At 40.4% G+C, this 19886-nt stretch overlaps 1 protein-coding gene across 1 annotated transcript in view; it reads right to left on the bottom strand.

Moving 5' to 3' along the window:
* Positions 1–19886, bottom strand: part of LOC126088448 (transcription factor GAGA-like) — an 84710-nt gene that overhangs the window by 50208 nt on the left and 14616 nt on the right. Inside the window, exon 2 of the mRNA XM_049906590.1 lies at positions 4120–4302. Coding sequence (XP_049762547.1) covers positions 4120–4302 — 183 coding nt within the window. The remainder of the gene's footprint in view (positions 1–4119; positions 4303–19886) is intronic.

The raw sequence follows: 19886 nt of genomic DNA, 5'->3' as shown, positions 1-19886 counted from the left end.
GGTGCAAACTCACAGCTTTGCTGATAAGGTTGTAAATCCAACTAACACAGAATTTTCAGATGAGGAAACAGCATTACTGAACAAAGATTTAAAATATATTCCTGCAGTTCCAGTATCTAGTAACAATGTAGCGGACATAATGGCTGAAGTCAAAACTGATTGTACACAATAAAACTGAATAGCATACAAGAAGCCAGGGTTGCTGCTAAGGCACAAACATCACTTTTTAATGAAACAATGGAAGAGGGGATGTCAGTAATGAAAACAGAGACTTAAGATTTATTGACAGTGTTAACAGAAAGTTACAGGAAAACGAAAATTTGATGATGAAAGCAGATAAAGGAAATAGTTTGGTTGTAATACAGGGAAGGGAAAACAGGGAGAACATTTTGCAGTTTTTTAGTGAAAAATGGCATAAATGAATTGATATGGATCCAACAAATTTTTTTTCAGACCACTCTCAAAAAGAAAACTGAAAATACTCTTACAAAAAATCTAGACTAGTAGACATGAACCTCAAAAGCATGCACATAATTGTAAATGGGAGGAATGCTCCTATGGCATATCTGAATAGCCTCTCGTAAAAAAAAAAAAATTGCAATGGGCAGTCGCCTATCAGAGCTACTTGCAGAGAATTTCAACAAATAACTTATAAACATGCGTGTTCATAAGTAACCCTGTGTTGGCATAGAAACCATTGTTTATGAACATAGTGTTGATAATATGTTTATGAGAATCACGGGAGGAGAAAGAGATTTAGCAACCCTCAATCTGTATTGAATCAACAACAATGCAATATAAAGCATACACTAGTGAAGGAAGCAGATAAAATGATAAATTTCTTGGATTAAATGGTCACTACAAATGAGGATAAAGTAGTTTTTTCCATCTTCTGTAAACAAAGCAGTCAGATGTGGCAATAAGGGCAGATTTCAGTCATCCTTCCCAGCACAAAAAATCATTCTTCCGTGCAGTGGTAGCACACCGCTGTAAATTACCACTTGAAAAAGCAGAGGTATAGCGAGAATTTAGTAAAGTAAAACAGCTGGCAGGAGCTAATGGTTAGAGATGTAAAATATTTACACAGATTCTTCAAAAACTCAAACATACCATCACCAAAACAGAAAAATTTTTTACTCAGCAGTACCACAGTCTGCTTACCAATAAATTACCACCTGCCCTTCCTAACAATTTCACATAGCTTTTCACACATTTGGGATACAGGTTTAAACATAATATTAGTAAAAAGAATAAAATAAATAATGGTAAAAAATATGATGCATCAGATATATACAAACTGAAATGTTGCTCACGTGATTGGTTCAGTTCTACAGTGGCCAAACAGGGAATAACTTTTGTGACAATGTTTAGAGAGCATTGGCCCTAACAACAGAACTGCTTTTAAAAACAAGCACAAACAGTCTTGACCGAAAAAAACTGAAACCAGTTACCACAAAATAAAAGCTATTTTGCAGTTGAGACTGTTTGTGTTCATTTATAAAGCACTTTTCGCCAGACAGCTGTTCTCTGCGAGCAATGTTCTAAAAATAAACTGCTTCTCACCAGCACCTACACAACACGAATCATGTTGTCGACAGCATCGAAAGTTCTATGAAAATACTACATATAGCCCACAAAGAACTGAAGCATGATATTCTTGAGGATTTAGTAATTTATAAAAATAAAGTTAAGGAAACTGATAAAATAATAAATGAGCAGTCAGAGTTTAAATATAATAGTGACTTTCCCCTTTTCAAAAAAGAAATTTAATCTAATCTACATTTTTATGAATGCACGTGATTTACTTATGATGAACTATTACCCTGGTATACAGGAAATACACTGTGCATTTTTAGATCATAATTTTTATAGCGCTCTAAGTTTTAAATACAGTAATTTTTAAATAGGAAATACAAGTCAGTTACCCTGCGCACAAGAGTAATGTATCATTAGCAAGGCGTATTGCAATGCATCAGTTATCCATGATGGATCATGTGCAGTTTTGTATTTGCTATTTTATACTTTTCAAATTAGGGTTTGACCACAGCTTATAGCTACTCTGAATGTTGGATCACACCTTATAATTGCATTGTAATGTTACTGCTTCCTGACTTTGGACAGTTTTATTGGTACAGTAACTACTGAATGGAGTGTAACACCATGAAATCTGAACTTGTATTTGATTCACCAGATGATTGCCACTGTAGAAGTATGAAGCATGTAAAGCTTTATAGCACGTAACAATGTCGTACTGCCGCTAGCGATTTCTCGAGTTCAGTTCGACATGATCATAACATGGGTCTACAATATAACAAAGGCAGTTGGAGAGAGCTATCATTTCTGGTCTTTGTGGCATTACTGGATCATGCAGAAGCAATACTTTTTTTATATACATATAAGAATACCAGTTATGGTTAAGGCATATAAGTACACTGGTGGAAATGTATGTTAATGTTTACAAGAAAAGTAGTAGTAGTAATTGTTGTTGTTGTTGTTGTAGTCTTCAGTCCTGAGACTGGTTTGATGCAGCTCTCCACACTACTCTATCCTGTGCAAGCTTCTTCATCTCCCAGTACCTACTGCAACCTACATCCTTCTGAATCTGCTTAGTGTATTCATCTCTTGGTCTCCCTCTACGATTTTTACCCTCCACGCTGCCCTCCAATACAAAATTTGTGATTCCTTGATGCCTCAGAACATGTCCTACCAACCGATCCCTTCTTCTAGTCAAGTTGTGCCACAAACTCCTCTTCTCCCCAATCCTATTCAGTACCTCCTCATTAGTTATGTGATCTACCCATCTAATCTTCAGCATTCTTCTGTAGCACCACATTTTGAAAGCTTCTATTCTCTTCTTGTCCAAACTATTTATTGTCCATGTTTCACTTCCATACATGGCTACACTCCATACATATACTTTCAGAAACAACTTCCTGACACTTAAATCTATACCCGACGTTAACAAATTTCTCTTCTTCAGAAACGCGTTCCTTGCCATTGCCAGTATACATTTTATATCCTCTCTACTTCGACCATCATCAGTTATTTTGCTCCCCAAATAGCAAAACTCCTTTACTACTTTAAATCTCTCATTTCCTAATCTAATTCCCTCAGCATCACCTGATTTAATTCGACTACATTCCATTATCCTCATTTTGCTTTTGTTGATGTTCATCTTATATCCTCCTTTCAAGACACTGTCCATTCCTTTCAACTGCTCTTCCAAGTCCTTTGCTGTCTCTGACAGAATTACAATGTCATCGGCGAACCTTAAAGTTTTTATTTCTTCTCCATTGATTTTAATACCTACTCCAAATTTTTCTTTTGTTTCCTTTACTGCTTGCTCAATATACAGATTGAATAACATTGGGGAGAGGCTACGACCCTGTCTCACTCCCTTCCCAACCACTGCTTCCCTTTCATACCCCTCGACTCTTATAAATGCCATCTGGTTTCTGTACCAATTGTAAATAGCCTTTCACTCCCTGTATTTTACTCCTGCCACCTTCAGAATTTGAAAGAGAGTATTCCACTCAACATTGTCCAAAGCTTTCTCTAAGTCTACAAATGCTAGAAACGTAGGTTTGCCTTTTCTTAATCTAGCTTCTAAAATAAGTTGTAGGGTCAGTATTGCCTCACGTGTCCCCATATATCTACGGAATCCAAACTGATCTTCCCCGAGGTCGACTTCCACCAGTTTTTCCATTTGTCTGTAAAGAATTCGCGTTAGTATTTTGTACCTATGATTTATTAAACTGATAGTTCGGTAATTTTCACATCTGTCAACACCTGCTTTCTTTGGGATTGGAATTATTATCTGAAAAGTATGTAATGTTAATTACATTAATGAGAGTTGTTTAATTTTCCAGAATATGAAATTTTTTAAATATTTTTTTAAAAATTATACTAACAACTATGTATTGTTTGTAGGCTATGGCTTGAGTATGGACTCTATAGTCTGAAATTAGTGACTAAAAATATAAATTTTTGAATGCAACTGTGACAGAAATGGGAAAAAAATGAACTTAGTAATCCAAGTAGCTTGGCCTCGCTCCTACATTATGTTGGAACTTCATAAATATTTTTATTTATTTATAAAATGTTTGTATGCACACTCACCTCTGCATTTAAGGTCCCTGGCGCCAGGCCCTGAATATTCAGACAATGAGCTGCCTGAAGCAAAGACGGCAACTGGTTAGGATCCACACTAACCTCTCCCCGATACACAAATTCTAGCAGAGCTTCCAGATCGTGCGCTGTCACTCCAGCAAGCATGACCACAGGATGCTGACAAGGTGTGCTCTATTTTAGAAAAATGATCTTGTCAGATACAAAAGATAAGAATATTATATTTACAGTTTATACAGAATCAAAAAGTAATAATAAGTTCATGAGTTTCAGATCGAGAACTTTTATTGGAAGAAACATAAATATACTGTATAGTATGAGTAGGAGACAGAACAAGGAGTAACTTACAGTTTGCTGTGAAGAAAGTTAAGAGACTCAGGGGGAACAAAAATTAAATGTGGTTGTAGGGAACAAAGGGTAATTCAAGCATAAAGAGATGTGTTCAACCTATCACTTACAAGGAATCTATTCTCCCTTTAAAACTTTTTCCCTGTCTCTTTTTACATCCATTTTTGTTTGCAACATAACACATAAATCTTTCCTTCTTGACATTCTGGAAGCAACACTTCTGTGTGTGTGTGTGTGTGTGTGTGTGTGTGTGTGTGAGAGAGAGAGAGAGAGAGAGAGAGAGAGAGAGAGAGAGAGAGAGAATGCATTTGATACAGGCTAGACCATGGTGTGGTGACCGCCACATAGTTCACATATCATTTAGTTTCTGCAGGAATTGGGTTTTTCATCTGTCGATATGTCAAGGATGTAACACGAGTACCATAATTCAGGGAAACCACTAAACTCAAATGCCATGTGTAACAAGGCATTCAAGGTGGTAGTTATTAACTACCACAGATTGCATCAGCATATAGATAACCCATAGTGCTGCAAATCACTCATCATTTTTACATTATCCAATGGCTGGTGATCAGCCGTACTCCCAGTAGCCTCACAATGGAGAATAGAAGCCGCTGCTCTAAAAATATATCTCTGCTCACAAGTAACAGGACACAGATATCAATATGGGTGCCAAAACATGTCCTCTGGATGCTCAAAATAAAGAATGGTTCCCTGGTGTCATAGGTCATGTTAAATATTTACGTCACATTCTAAGGTCTGCGGTCCTTTGGCGATGTGAAAAATTTAAGCTTCTAAGTCAATGCAATGAAAAGAAACAGTCATATATGTCAAATATTCTGATACTCACAAACTCACTCATCAAAACCTATAGTGTACTTCCCGTTGACTTAGAATCATGAAATTTCATATGAAAAAAAATTCTCACAGTATAAGTAAAGGAAAAAAATAAAAATTATTAATCAGTAATTCCACCACACCAAAGATATTTTTGCCATTTGTCAGCTGTCTGTTAAAGCCCCTTTCTTCTCAGAAATGAGTGAAATATCATGTTGAAACTTATGTTAAATACTAAGCTCTATGGTCTCTTGGCAGTGTAAAAAATTTAAGATTCTAAGTCAATGCAATGTATATCAAATATTTTGATACTCACAAACTCACTCATCAAAACCTATAGATAAGCTACTGATATACTTGTTGGTCCTGGTGGTCTAGCATAAATCGTGTACCTGAAAAACCAGAAGGTTGTGGGATAGTCTCAGCCAGACCACAGATTTTTCAATCTTCATTTTAACCTAGCTTTTTTCTCTCAACAATATGAGGAGTTTCCAGAAACAATATGTAGTTTGGATTCAATGTTAAACTGTAGATCCACTTTCTCTGCACTAGGTTAGGGACACACAATATGCAGTACTGGTGTCCAATAGAAAGACTTGCACTAAGCCACTGAGACACACAAAATTATCATCATTATCATCATTATATACAGGGTGTCTCATTTATCTTGACCATCCTAAATAACTGTTTGACCAGATGCAAATTACAAAATGTTTCAAGCAGATGTTCTTTAGCCGTCAGGGGGACATCAATCAGTATGATTGCCTTCGTTGTAGCTTTGTTTTTTTACAAAGATATGAACATCAGTATGACTTTTTTAAATGGCACCCTGTATTTTTTGTTCAGTAATTCATTTCCTCTCCTAAAGAACTATTCAAAACTGTATCACAGTGTACCATTCACTGAAACACAACGTTATTAATTACATAACACAACAATGACATTGACGCTCCATGCGCTTAGTGCAGGTACTCGGGGTAATGGAACACATCCACATGCTGACGTTGACAGAAGACAAATGTAAACATAAGTAGAATGCACACCAACAAAGAGAAGGTAGAAATGCTACTCATCTATGAGGAATGTAAGGTAGCAGAACAGTAATTACAATACTGTTTTCTTATGTACGGGTACATTTAGTACAGTAGTTTAGTGCTTTTAACTACTGTTGCATAGAGTAGGCATACAGTAAAGGCTGTCCTTCCAGTTTCTTTTATTGTTGTTGTTGAAGGCAGGCGAAATGCTACGCAAGCAGAGGAACTGTATAGAGAGCGATATCCTGACAAGAACCCACCTTCCCGACAGTTGTTTTGTCATCTTGTTGTGACACTTCAAGAAACGGGAAGTTTCAACCCACGACAATGCACGTCATAGCAATCGCACAGACGAAGCTGCCGAAGTTACTGTTCTCGCTTCTGTTGCTATGAATCCACATGTAAGCACACGACACCTTGAACACAAGATTAGCATTCTTAAAACCAGTGTACATCGTATTCTTACATGTCCCCAGTCCCATCCTTACCACGTACACCTACATCAAGAATTGCATGGGAATGATACAACCCGAACTTCTTCTCCAATGTTCTATTTACCGATGAATGTTCCTTCTCAAACAAAGGACAGGTAAATACAAGGAACATGCATTATTGGTCCAGCGACAACTCATGATGGCTTAAGGCCTGGCCAGACAGAATGTGGCCTGGCCGTCCGGCCAGTGGCCTTGAGCCGCAGCCGGCAGGCCGCACTGTTGAATCGCTCGTTACTGTATGGCGGCGGTCACACAGAGTGCGGCTTTGCCGCACCGGCATACGGCCTGCCGCACCGGCCGCCGCCGGGTTGTCACAGATTACAGATTCGCCGCAAGCCGGAGCGGCTGCTTGCCTCTGTTGGCGCATTCAACCGCTCTGCTGTCACATTGGAAGCAGCGGCGTGAGGCGGTTTTTGTCTTGCAGCTCGTAGTGCATGCATCATGGACACAGAAAGACTTACAGAGGAGATGAGAGAATACAACTTTTTGTCTGATACACGCGATTTGGAGGTAGAATACTTTTGCCCTCGATATACTCATGATAGAAAGCTGAATTCTCAGAAATAGTGTTGTCGCTGTGACGTCCATAACTTCCAATATCAACTACTGTAAACTCCGTAGTATGGATCAACGATCGCCAGGAGAACTAGCTAAAAGAACTGTTCGTAACAGAAGAACTGGGATCCACTATCCTTCGGGCATTTTAACCTGATACGCTTTCCGTCTATGCTTCCAAGGCAGTTCGGAAACCCCCAAAGTTCTAGAAATCCTCCTTCAGATTTCTTCCACATCTGTGTTGTAGAAGTATGTAAATACTTGGGCTGTAGAACAGTCCATATTGCCTGGCACACTTATTTCACAATATCTGAGACTGTTGAATGTCCTATCCGAAAAGTAAAAGCTATGGTCTGGTGACTATCGCCTGTAGTCAAGTATCTGGAAAAGATTAAAATCTGTTATGCCGATAGAACGAATGGATAAGTTAACGACCAAAGATATGTTTAAATTCAGTGACAGTGGTATGAATACAATGAAAGAAAACAATCTATTAAGTAGAAAGTTCTCTCTAGCGGGACATACGGAACTAGATGTTAGTATCGTTTGCTGTATTCGTAAACACTGCAAATAAATTTATCACTCCACTCGTAACTACGTTGTGGGATAGCACTTTCTTCCGCCGAATCTTTCATCTGTACAGCAAAACTGAAATGGAATAATTTATATGACTTCTATTTCAAGCACAAAGAGGCCACAAACGGTAAAACGTACCTCAAACAAACGTCTGGTCTGTGCCTTGTATCAACTGGCTTTCTCCGGTTCGTTGTGCAGTTCTCGGTGCTACCTTTTTATCAGCCGATGCATTTCCTCGAAACATTTTCGCGACATACGAAAAGATTTGAAGAACCTATCTTCGTCAGACTTTAGATCAATACACAGACGATGGTATTCTCCTAAGCTTTCTTTCATGCTATCAATGTCGTGCACCCAACATCTCTTCTTGGTGCCATTTCGTATTGCTAGTGCAAGCTTCTCATTTCTGCAATTCAAAAGAGAGAGAGAGAGAGAGAGAGAGAGAGAGAACTCGCACATCTAACGTGTCCCGCGTGAATATTCCAAATCGTCTAACGCAAGACAATCGCGCTATGCAAGCAAGCTTAATAATGGATTTCGGCCCCTTCCACAGTGTAACAGCTGACGCATCAAGAGTCGCTGCGGCCGGCCGGCCGTCGCCTGTGTGGCGTCCCTGGCCGCTGACGGGCCCGGCCCGCCGCTGCGCCGTCCGTCGCTGCGGCAGGCCGGATTCTGTCTGGCCAGGCCTTTAGACAGGTGGAACATCAGCATCAATGTAGAGTTAACGTCTGGTGTGGGATGCTTGGTACTACAATTATTGGCCCTTATTTCATCAATGGTAGTCTAAAAGGCACAGCGTATGCCAACTTCCTCAGACGAATTCTTCCTTCTCTTCTGGATGAAGTGCCGCTAAGAAGCAGAATGCTTTAATGTGGTATCAACACAATAGATGTCCAGCACTTAATGCCTTGCGTGCACGTCATGCTCTGAACTGAAGTATCGTGCCTGATGGACTGATCGAGGAGGGACAGTTACTTGGCCTCCTAGGTCTCCTGATTTAAATCCTCTTGACTTTTTTCTTTGGGGATGCATTAAAGACGTTGTCTATCATGATATTCCAACAACTCCAGAGGACATGCAGGAACATATCATGCTTGCTTGTAATTCTCTTCAGCAGGCAACACTGGAAGCAGTAAATAATTCTTTCATCCAATGAGTGCACCAGTATATCGGTGTCCATAGTCACCACTTTGACCACCTTTGAATGTTCTACCTCTGGGAAATGGTACAGGAAAGTCAAAGTCAATTTTGTGTTATGTTTTTACTTGGTTTTCATTTGTTTTCTGACAACTCCAGCAACTGGATGAGTTTGTGATCCCGGGCTCAAAGTCAATGTTGTGTTAATAATGTTGTGTTTCAGTGAATAGTACACTGTGATACATTTTTGAATATGTCTTTAGGAAAGGAAATGAATTACTGAATAAAAAGTACAGCGTGCCATTTAAAAAAGTCATACCACTGTTCATATCTTTGTACAAAACAAAGCTACAATGAAGGCAGTCATGCTGATAGATGTCCCCCTGATGGCTAAAGAACATTTGCTTGAAAAGTTTTTTAATTTGCATCTGGACAAACATTTATTTAAGGTGGTCAAGATAAATGGGACACCCTGCATATTACATAATTAAGATTGTACAGAAACCTGGAGTGTGAATCCTACTCATACCTGCGCAGTTCTTTTTTTTCCCTGAAACTCTCACTTTCCGCACAGACATGAAAATCCATACCTTCTCCTGGGCTGTATCTAAATGGCCAGTGTCTGGCGTTATAATGCTCTCAGTCTTCCTCCTGAGTGTCCAGGATGCATAAGTGAGCCAGCTGCCTTGCTCAAATGGCTGGCTCTGAGCACTATGGGACTCAACTGCTGAGGTCATTAGTCCCCCCAGCTGCCTTGCTTCTTCAGTCCAGGTGATGAGGCTTTTCACTTTGTCATCTTAAATATTGTCACTGAAAGAGGAACAGTGTTCCATAGTCATTTTGGCCTCATGACCAGGGAGCCTTTAGTGCCTTGCTTCGCTGTTTTGTATGCCAATGTCACAACAGGCAATACTGTATCCTGATCTCTGTGTTTGACATCAATGTATGTCTAGAGGATACCTACTAACACCTTACTGAAGTGTTCTGTGAGGCCATTCATGTGTCAATGGTAGGCAGCTGTCAACCTGTGGATGATGTTGCTACTTGAAAGTACCTCTGCTACTTGTCTCAACTGAAAAACTTCTGCACGATCAGAGGCCATGATAAGGGGTGCTCCATGCTTCAAAATGGTACCTTCTACAAGGAACTTTGTAATTACTGGAGCTTTGACAGTCAGCACAGCTTTGGCGACAGGGTAGTGAATGCAGACTATTATCCGTTGATTCCTGTTTGCCAACTTTGGGAAACTCCCAAAGACACCGATTCCAGTTCTGTGGAATGGCACCACTGCAGGTGGAATTGGTTCCACGTGCCCTGAGGTAATTCTAATATATTTTTCCATCACTGACATTCCTTACTGTGGTTCACATAGTGTCTTACCAGATAGGTACAGATTTGTGCAGTGATACCAATGTCTGATTCTGTCTAGATTCTTCAAAAATCCCAGGTGACCAAATGTTGGGGCATCACGGAAATACTTCAGGATAACTGGCCACATATGAGTTGGGATGATGAACAACCAATACCATCCCACTGGAACACAGTTACTCTTATATGATGCTCCATTTACTAATTGAAATTTTCCTGTTTCTCCTCCTTCAAGGCTTCTATGGTTTTCAGCAGTGTTTTATCTTCCCTCTGTTCAGCAGCAATGTAATTCAATTTGGTGAAGACCCAGATTTCATCCATGATGCTAGGTTCCACTAAATGATTCCCTGAAAGGCAGTCAGTGTGCTTGAGTTTCCATCCACTTTTGTTTATCACTGTGATGTTTTGCTCCTGAAGCCTCCGTGTCCATTCAACAGTTGTCTCAATGGATCCTTCAGGCTAGTCAGCTAGCAGAGAGAATGGTGGTCCATCACAACAATGAATACTTTGCCAAATAAATACAGTCATTGTGGTGTCACCGCCAGACACCACACTTGCTAGGTGGTAGCCTTTAAATCAGCCGCGGTCCGCTAGTATACGACGTACCCGCGTGTCGCCACTGTCAGTGATTGCAGACCGAGCGCTGCCACACGGCAGGTCTAGAGAGATGTCCTAGCACTCGCCCCAGTTGTACAGCCGACTTTGCTAGAGATGGAACTGACAAATAGCGCTCTCATTTGCCGAGACGATAGTTAGCATGGCCTTCAGCTACGTCAATTGCTACGACCTAGCAAGACGCCAGTATCATTTAATATTTATCTATGGATGCCTGTACCGTCAGACCGATGTTCTCCAATTGTGGATTAAAGTTAAGTATTCCCAGAGCTTCGTACTTTATTTATTAGACTCAACTCCTTTAACTGTTCCAGACCTCACACCAGTCTGCGTGAGCTTAAATGCGTGCATTTCGGCCTCCTCTAGCAACACGGTGTTGGCTCTTCTGCCAACACAATAGTCATAACATGCTGATGGCCCAAACAATTGCAAGACATTCTTTCTCGGTTGCAGTTCAGTTCATCTCAGATTCAGAGAGTACTCTGAAAGAATTAGTTATTACCTTTTTAGCACCTTTCTGACTCTGCACTAGAACTGCATCTACCCCATAACTGCTAGTGTGGGTGGAAGTTCTGTCCTATCTTTCTTGTCATACAATGCTAGGACTGGAGAAGATTTCAGTGTTGTCTTAAGAACAAGAAAGGATCCATATTGCAATGACTTCCAGGAAAATTTGACATCTCCTGCAGTATTTCTTGCAAGAGACATGCCTCAGTACAGAATTCCTTTATGACTTGCCAGTAGTATGAGCACATCCTGAGAAAACTTCTCACATCATGAATGTGACAAGGAACTAGAAAATCTGTGACCGCTCTTATTTTCTGTGGATCAGGATGGACTCCATCACCATTCACTAGATGCCCTAAGTTCTTTACTTTTTTGGTAACAAAAAGATGCTTTTTCATATTCATACAGAGTCCTGCTGTCCGAAAACAGTTCAACACTGTTGTCAGGTGGCCTAGATGTTCTTCAAACACCTTCAAAGAAATGACAATGTCATCTAGACAGTGAAACATCATCATCCATTTAAGGTGTCGAACGAGGTTGTTCAAAGGTGGTCGGAGCATTATGCACGCCAAATGGCATAACTTTAAAACCAAAGAGGCCATTAGTAGTTTTGAAGGTCTCTCTTCCTCATCAACTTCGATTTGCCAGTAGCCTTTCCATAGTTGAGAAATAAGTTGGTCCTTTCAAGCAGTCTATGCAGTTCTCTATGTGTGGCACTGGGCAGACACCTTTCTTTACAATTTTGTCCACTTGATGGTAGTCGACACAGAAAAGCCATGTGCCATGCTTCTTCTTCAGAAGGCCCATAAGGACAGGACCGACCAACAACTCTCTGAAGATTCAGCGACGTCATCTTGCAGCATCTTCTCTATTTCCTCCATCATTCAGCCGGCGACATTCTATGTGAGAACTGGCTAAATGGTGGATGATCACCAATGTTGATACAGTGTTTTACAATGGGCTGCTTTGTCTGTCTTTTCTCCAACCCAGATCTGAAAGCATCCAAAAATTGACACAAAACAAATATCACTCACTGACATTGTTCCTCAGTCAGGGCTGATCATATGGTCAGTACTACAGTAGCTCCCTCCCCTGCATTGTCTGTAGTGGTAGTGGAACACGATTCTTCATCGATGACACTAAGCTGCCTGGAGTACTTTGGCTGTCCCTACACACACACACACACACACACACACACACACACACACACACACACACACACACCTTTACAGATGAGTAGTGGCTGTTCACGACAATTAGTGATCCAAAGTCATCCTTGACAAACTACAATGCTTATGATTGGTGCTGACATGTCAGTTTCTTTTGTGAGCCTGAGTAGCTTCAGTTGACAAAAGCTTCACAGTTTAACTGAGCATCTCAATTGATGACTGGAACTCAACTTGTTGATCGCAGCGGGTTAAAAACATCTTCAACAGCAAACAACCAACAACAGCAATATTTGTTGTTTGTGCTTGTGATAATAGCTTAATCTCTAAGCTTCCACAGTTTTAGACTGTTTGTGATACCTGCAAGAAGTCTCATCCACAAACAGCATCATGGCTACATTCTGTTAAAACAACAAACTTTAAGGACTGTCACTGATAGTTATTCTTGTAATATACGTTCCTATAGGCTGGACCTATTTGCCATTTGCAACCTTCAGCACAATCGCTTTCACATCACACAACTTAGTATTCTTTATTTGGTGATGATAATCACTCAACATTAAAGAAAAAGAAGCCCCTGAATCAACTAGTATGGTGGCCTCACCTCAATCGATGGTCAATTCGCATAGTTTTCCTGAAATCGGTGACTAAGAGAGTGGCTGGTATCTCTATGCAGCAATGGGAATGGCCACAGTGTGTTCATAAACGACCCTGTCCCGAGTACAGCAATGAGCTCTGCCCCCCAGGTCAACTATGATCATCTACAGTTGATGACGATTAAGGGCTTAAAAGGACTACGCTACTTGGTTAGCGCTCTCCTGATTCACAGAAAAATGAACCAAAAAGATATGAAACAAGAAAAGGAGAATTTTCAGTCCTAGGGTCTGTCACCATGTCATTGAGGTTGAAAATGTGCATGACAGTATCTTTACCAGAATAATTAAAAGTGACATAAAACCCAGGAGCTAAGGACTGTAGCTGGTCTCTGAAGGATATGTCACAAATGGTCACCATAGTCAGTACAACTCCAGTGGGGCGAGAAACTAATATGGGGTAGGAAATACATACTGTTCAGACTAGAGGCAAATTAGCTTAAACAGTTGAATAAATAACATCCCTAAATAAAAGTTTGGAAATGCACAACAGTGCCAATTGAGAAATAGACTGAGAGCACTTGGGACACACATCACATCCATTCACAACAACTGCAGATACTGGTTGTATAGGTGCATTAAATTTTGTTATAAAATCCATTTCCCCTCAGGAAATGTTGGATTCTGATAGCTGCTAACCTATCATTCATAAATGTCCAGGATCAGCTAACAGTGACACTCAGTGAGAATATAGGCGATTGTGAGAGGACTACCACAGCTTCACTGAGGGGAGTCCTTTTGACCCAGAAAGGACTCATGGGTAAATCTGGTGTGACTGACACAGTCAGCACAGTACGATTGCATCTTTCCAAGAGGGCTGAAAAAAAGTATGCCGTGCCTTGGTGGCATGACTTGCTTGCATTGATAAGGTTGTGATAGCCTGACATTCCATATCCCAAGTTTTCAAAATGCAGTGTCACAGCTGCAATAAGTAGTCTGTGACTGATACTCTGAATTTGACTTTGTCTCCTGTGGTTGTCTTTTAGCTTATTTGCCAGCGAGTTCATTTCCCAGAATACCCACATAGTTTGGTGTTCAGATGAATGTTACTGTTGTACTGGAGCTGTGGAGATTAACTGGAAAGTCTTTGATGTTAAGTGACTCAAACATCTTGATGTAGCTCTGAGATACGCCTTGAAAGCAGTTCATGGGGTTGCTACAAACCAGGAAGACTTTTGTGCCAAGAGTTCTAATGTTCTGCAGAGCCAATAATACCGTGACCACCTCTGTAGTGTATACACTGCAAGCGTTCGACTGAGAATACCTCTCATGGCCCCTTACATGTGCAAAAGCACAACTGACCATCACTCATACATGTCAAATTTGGGTAGCTATGGAGAACCAAATTGTACAGGTGTCTGAGAATAGTAGAATCAGCATTTTTCATAGGACCACAAGAGACATCCATCTGAATCATAGGACAGGGTACATACCATGAGGGATGCTGGGTGGGAACCCTACGAACACAGAGAAGAGGGGGCAGTGTGAGGTCCTTGTATGGAGGTTCAAATTGTATCTCAGCTGATTAAGCCATTTTTGGAAACAGTCTGAACTGATAGTTGTGAATTAAAGTCAAGTAACATGGATGGGTAGGTATCTGACAGATTGTGACTGCACAGTTTGCCAATAGTTGCTGGTAGCTGACCCTTAGTAGAGAGAGATCAGCTTCCACCAGTAAGCTTTCTACAGGGCTTGTATGGAAAGCTCTAGCTGCTAACTGCAAACCACTGTGATGGACAGGGTCTAACCAGTTCAGTATTGATTATGCTGCTTACCTGTAAGCAACACACCCATAATCCAGGCAAAATAAAATAAGAGCTTTGTAGAATCACAGAAGGGTGCAAGTCTTTCAATTAGACGCCACTTCGGCGACTTGCACATTCTGTGACCCAGGAAGTGCTGCTGAGAAATCGGAGGGTATTAAGTTTCCTCAGGCATTTTTCCTTGATATGTTTTTAATTTTCATACTGATTTGTTGTGTTCCCAATTTCTCATTTATTTTAGCTGGGAACTTGTTAAGTAACTGCACTAGAGCATGTGACTGCACTATGAAGCAGGGAGAAATTGGCAAAAGGTTTAATGAAAATTATTTTTGAGGCTTAAATGAGATTGTACAACTCACAATATATCTGAAATTGATTTTTATTATCAGGAACAAAAACACATTAGGTATAACTGTATTAAAAATGTAAATGTCTTGTGACTAGGGCCTCCCATCGGTTAGACCGTTCACCGGGTGCAAGTCTTTCAATTAGACGCCACTTCGGCGACTTGCACATCGATGGGGATGATTTGATGATGATTAGGACAACACAACACCCAGTCCCCGAGCGGAGAAAATCTCCTACCCAGCCGGGAATCAAACCCAGGCCCTTAGGATTGACATTCTGCCGCGCTGACCACTCAGCTAGCAGGGGCGGACGTAACTGTATTGAGAGTCAGTGTAAGAATTACAACACACTTACACCTCTTCAAGAAATGTGGTTACTTATTTGACACAACATTCTTACAACTTGCTTTTGTTGGATAAATACTTTATTTGCTTTAGGTGCATTAGCCAGAAGATAATCCCATAAGTTGGTAATTTACACTGAAGAGCCAAAGAAACTGCTACACCTACCAAATATTGTGTAGGGCTCCTGTGAACACACAGAAGTGCCACAACACGACATGGCATGGCATGGGGTTGACTAATGTCTGAAATAGTGCTGGTGGGAATTGACACCATGAATCCTGCAGGGTTGTCCATAAATGCGTAAGAGTGTGAGGGGGTGGAGATGTCTTTTAAACAGCACATTGCAAAGCAACCATATATACTCAATAATGTTCATGTCTGGGGAGTTTGGTGGCTAGTGGAAGTGTTTAAACTCAGAAGAGTGTTCCTTGAGCCACTCTGTAGCAATTCTGGACATGTGGGATGTCTCACTGTCCTGCAGAAATTGCCCAAGTCTGTCAGAATGCAAAATGGACATGAACAGATGCAGGTGAACAGACAGGATGCTTACGTATGTGTCACCTGTCAGAATCGTATCTACATATTAGGGGTCCCATATTACTCCAACTGCAGATGCCCCACATCATTACACAGCCTCCACCAGCTTGAACAGTCCCCTGGTGACATGCAGGGTCCATGGATTCATGAGGTTGTCTCCATACCCACACACATCCATCCGCTCGATACAATTTGAAACGAAACTCGTCCGACCAGGCACCATGTTTACATTTGTCAAAAGACCAATGGTGGGGCTGACAGGCCTAGGCATGTGTAAAGCCCATATTGATGATGTTTTGTTGAATGGCTCGCACGCTGATTCTTGTTGATGGTCTAGCATAGAAATCTGCAGCAATATGCAGAAGGAATACACTTCTGTCACATTGAGCGATTCTCTTCAGTGTTCATTGGTCCCATTCTTGCAGGATCTTTTTCTGGCTGCAGCAATGTCAGAGATTTGATGTTGTACCAGATTCCTGATATGGTCGTATGGAAAATCCCTACTTCATCGCTACCTTGGAGATGCCTTAAATCTTGATAACATGCCATCTAGCAGCAGTAACCTATCTAACCAGACACTTATTGTCTTATGTAGGCACTGCTGACTGCAGCACCGCATTCTGCCCGTTTACATATCTCTGTATTTGGATGTGTGTGCCTATACCAGTTTCTCTGGCACTTCAGTGTAGTACTGGCACCTAGCAGAAAGACTTGTAACCTAATTTGCAAACAAATGAACACAGTTACTGTGACATCTCACCTTTGAACACTGGTAAGGACAAGGGCTGCCACTAAAACTCCAGCAAAGCATTCACTGTGATTTACTTTGTGTAGGTATGGGGAAAATTTCTTCCACCAGTCAAAGGTAATTCGTAAATGGAGTACCCCAGCAGATCCCAATTCATTTGGAACATCCAAAAATCTAGCTCAGATATCACACATGTCAGTGACTACTCAGAACAATGAAGCCCAGAAATCTGAGGCATAGAACCTCATACAGTCAGTGGGTAACACTAAGGAGAGATCTGCAAAGCAAATCTTACACCACATTCTAGTGTGGCCAAGTCTAAAGCTTTTCTCCAGCATTTAGTGTCCGTATCACAAAGAGATAACAGCAGGTAACTAATGAATTTAGAGACATGCTACTAGTATCATATCAAGTTGGTACAGCCCAAACGAAACTGTAAAACACATTCTCGTGGAAATTAAGTGGGAAAGCTGACACTGTTCTTGTAAAACATTGTTGTTGTCATGATCTTCACTCTTAAGACTGGTTTGATGTAGTTCTCCATGCCAGTCTATCATGTGCAAGCTGCTTCATCTCTAAATAACTAATGCATGCTACATCCATTCGCACATGGTTACTGTAGTCAAGCCTAGGTCTTCATCAATAATTTTAACCCCTCCATACTTCCATCCAAATCAAACTGGCATATCTTTGATGCCTAAAGTTGTGCACTACCAACCCATCCCTTATTTGGTCAAGTTGTCCCATAAATTTCTTTCTTCTTCAATTTGATCCAGTAATGCCTCGTTACTTACACAAACCACCCGTCTAATCCAACATTCTTCTGCAACACCACATTTCAAAAGCTTCTATTCTCATTTTGTCTAAACTGTTAACATTATTTCACTTCCATACAACACTACACTCCACACAGTAATCTTCAGAAAAGATTTCCCCAACATTTCAACTTGTATTTTATGTTACAAAATTTCTCTCTTGCTGAAAATGTTTTATTCCTATTGCCGATCTGCACTATACCCCTTCCACTTTGATCATCATCAGTTATTCTGCTGCCCAAATAGCAAAACGCATCTACTACTTTTAGCGTGTGTTTTCCTAAACTACTTTCCTGATTGAATTCAGCAACACTCCATTAGGATGTTTTACTTTTGTTGATATTCATCTTATAGTCCCTCTTCAGGACACTATCAATTCCATTCAAGTGATCTTCAAAGCCCTTTGCTGATGTCATCTTCCTAAATTTGAAAAGTTACATTGCCCTTATTTTTCATATTACAAATTTCTCCTTTGTTTCCTTCTGATTTTCCCTGAGGTTATCTTCGAGTCATATCTTCTGTTCCTCTGAACAAATTTGCATCAGTGTTTTCCTACTATGGCCTGTAAGTCACACCAGTCAGCACCTATTTCTTTCGAACAGGGATTAACACATTTTTTCTGTTTAGCTTGATTAGTTTTTATATTTCCTCCTTTCCAAGGATCTCTACAGGATCTGTAATGATAATGCTACACTTCACATATTGTTTTAAATATATTCAGTGTCAAAGCATCATTCAGTCTTATGACACTTGAGTGGAGTGACACGGTGATGTCTTTCTGGTGCCCATGGGAGGTCACATTTCGTCGTACTTGAAGACTGGTGGAGAAAGTGTGGAGGCCTTTCAAATTTTGAAACCATTAAATGTAGTTGAAAAATCTAAGGAATGGGTGAATGTACAAACCAGTAAGGAAGGGACAATCATTGTAAATAAATGTTTGTATTAATGAACACTACGGATGCCTCACTTTTTCTCACCGCAAATGATTAACAGTATATTTCTGTGTGTTCTGCCGAGTTGTTGTTTCCATTTTATGCATCATATTTTCACGACCGAACCAGCCATTTTCTTCTGGTCCTGCAACTTTTGTAGTTATGTGCACTTGCTGCCTAGAATCCAACCAGACGAAGTACTGTTGGTCCCACTACACTATTTATATCAAAGTTTGATTCTTGACACCCACCACATCCTTTCATGTTTTTTTGTTTTTCAGAACTCTTAACGAAATTTTGTTAAATGTATTCTCTCAGTGTTTTTTAACTGTGGTGGATGTGATGCCTGATGAGATTTTCATAAATTAAGTGCTGGACTCCAAACATTATTTAAAGTCAAACCGCCATCCCTGTTTACTAGGTTTCTTACATATTTATTTCGACAGAGTCCTTACTTATGGTGCACAACAAATTTTATGTCTGTGCCCCATTACTGGTCTCATTTTATTTCATTTCAAGATCACATTCAAGGCTGTGCTTGCATACAGCTGATCTGCTTGGTAGTTTCAGTCAAGTTTGTCACTGTTGTACTTAGCATCTCTCCTTGAGCCACAAAAGACAAGCTGCATTTGCATGGAGTGTGACACACACCTGGCTTTTGGAGAACATTGCAAAGAATACTTTTTATGCTAGCTTAAGGGAGCAAAATACAATGGATGCTATGTTTTCATAGGACTACCAATCTTTCCAGCATAAGGTGAGAATCTATGTTTGGCTTATCTTCCTCAGTTTCAATCTCTGCCTCTTTCTAACATTTTCTTAATTTTGAACACCATTCATTCAGTTTGCTGATCTGAGAATCCATTCCTTCAGAATACTACTCTTAGGTGCAAATTTTCTGGTGAGGCTCTCCTTGTCTGAAAGTGCTTGAGCTCTATGTTCCAGAGTTCTTACCGACAATGTCAGTACACAAACGGGGAC

The sequence above is a fragment of the Schistocerca cancellata genome, chromosome 6, assembly GCF_023864275.1.
Source record: "Schistocerca cancellata isolate TAMUIC-IGC-003103 chromosome 6, iqSchCanc2.1, whole genome shotgun sequence".
Lineage (NCBI taxonomy): Eukaryota > Metazoa > Arthropoda > Insecta > Orthoptera > Acrididae > Schistocerca > Schistocerca cancellata.
The sequence above is the reverse complement of the archived record's forward strand: the minus strand, read 5'-3'. Positions and strand labels throughout refer to the sequence as shown.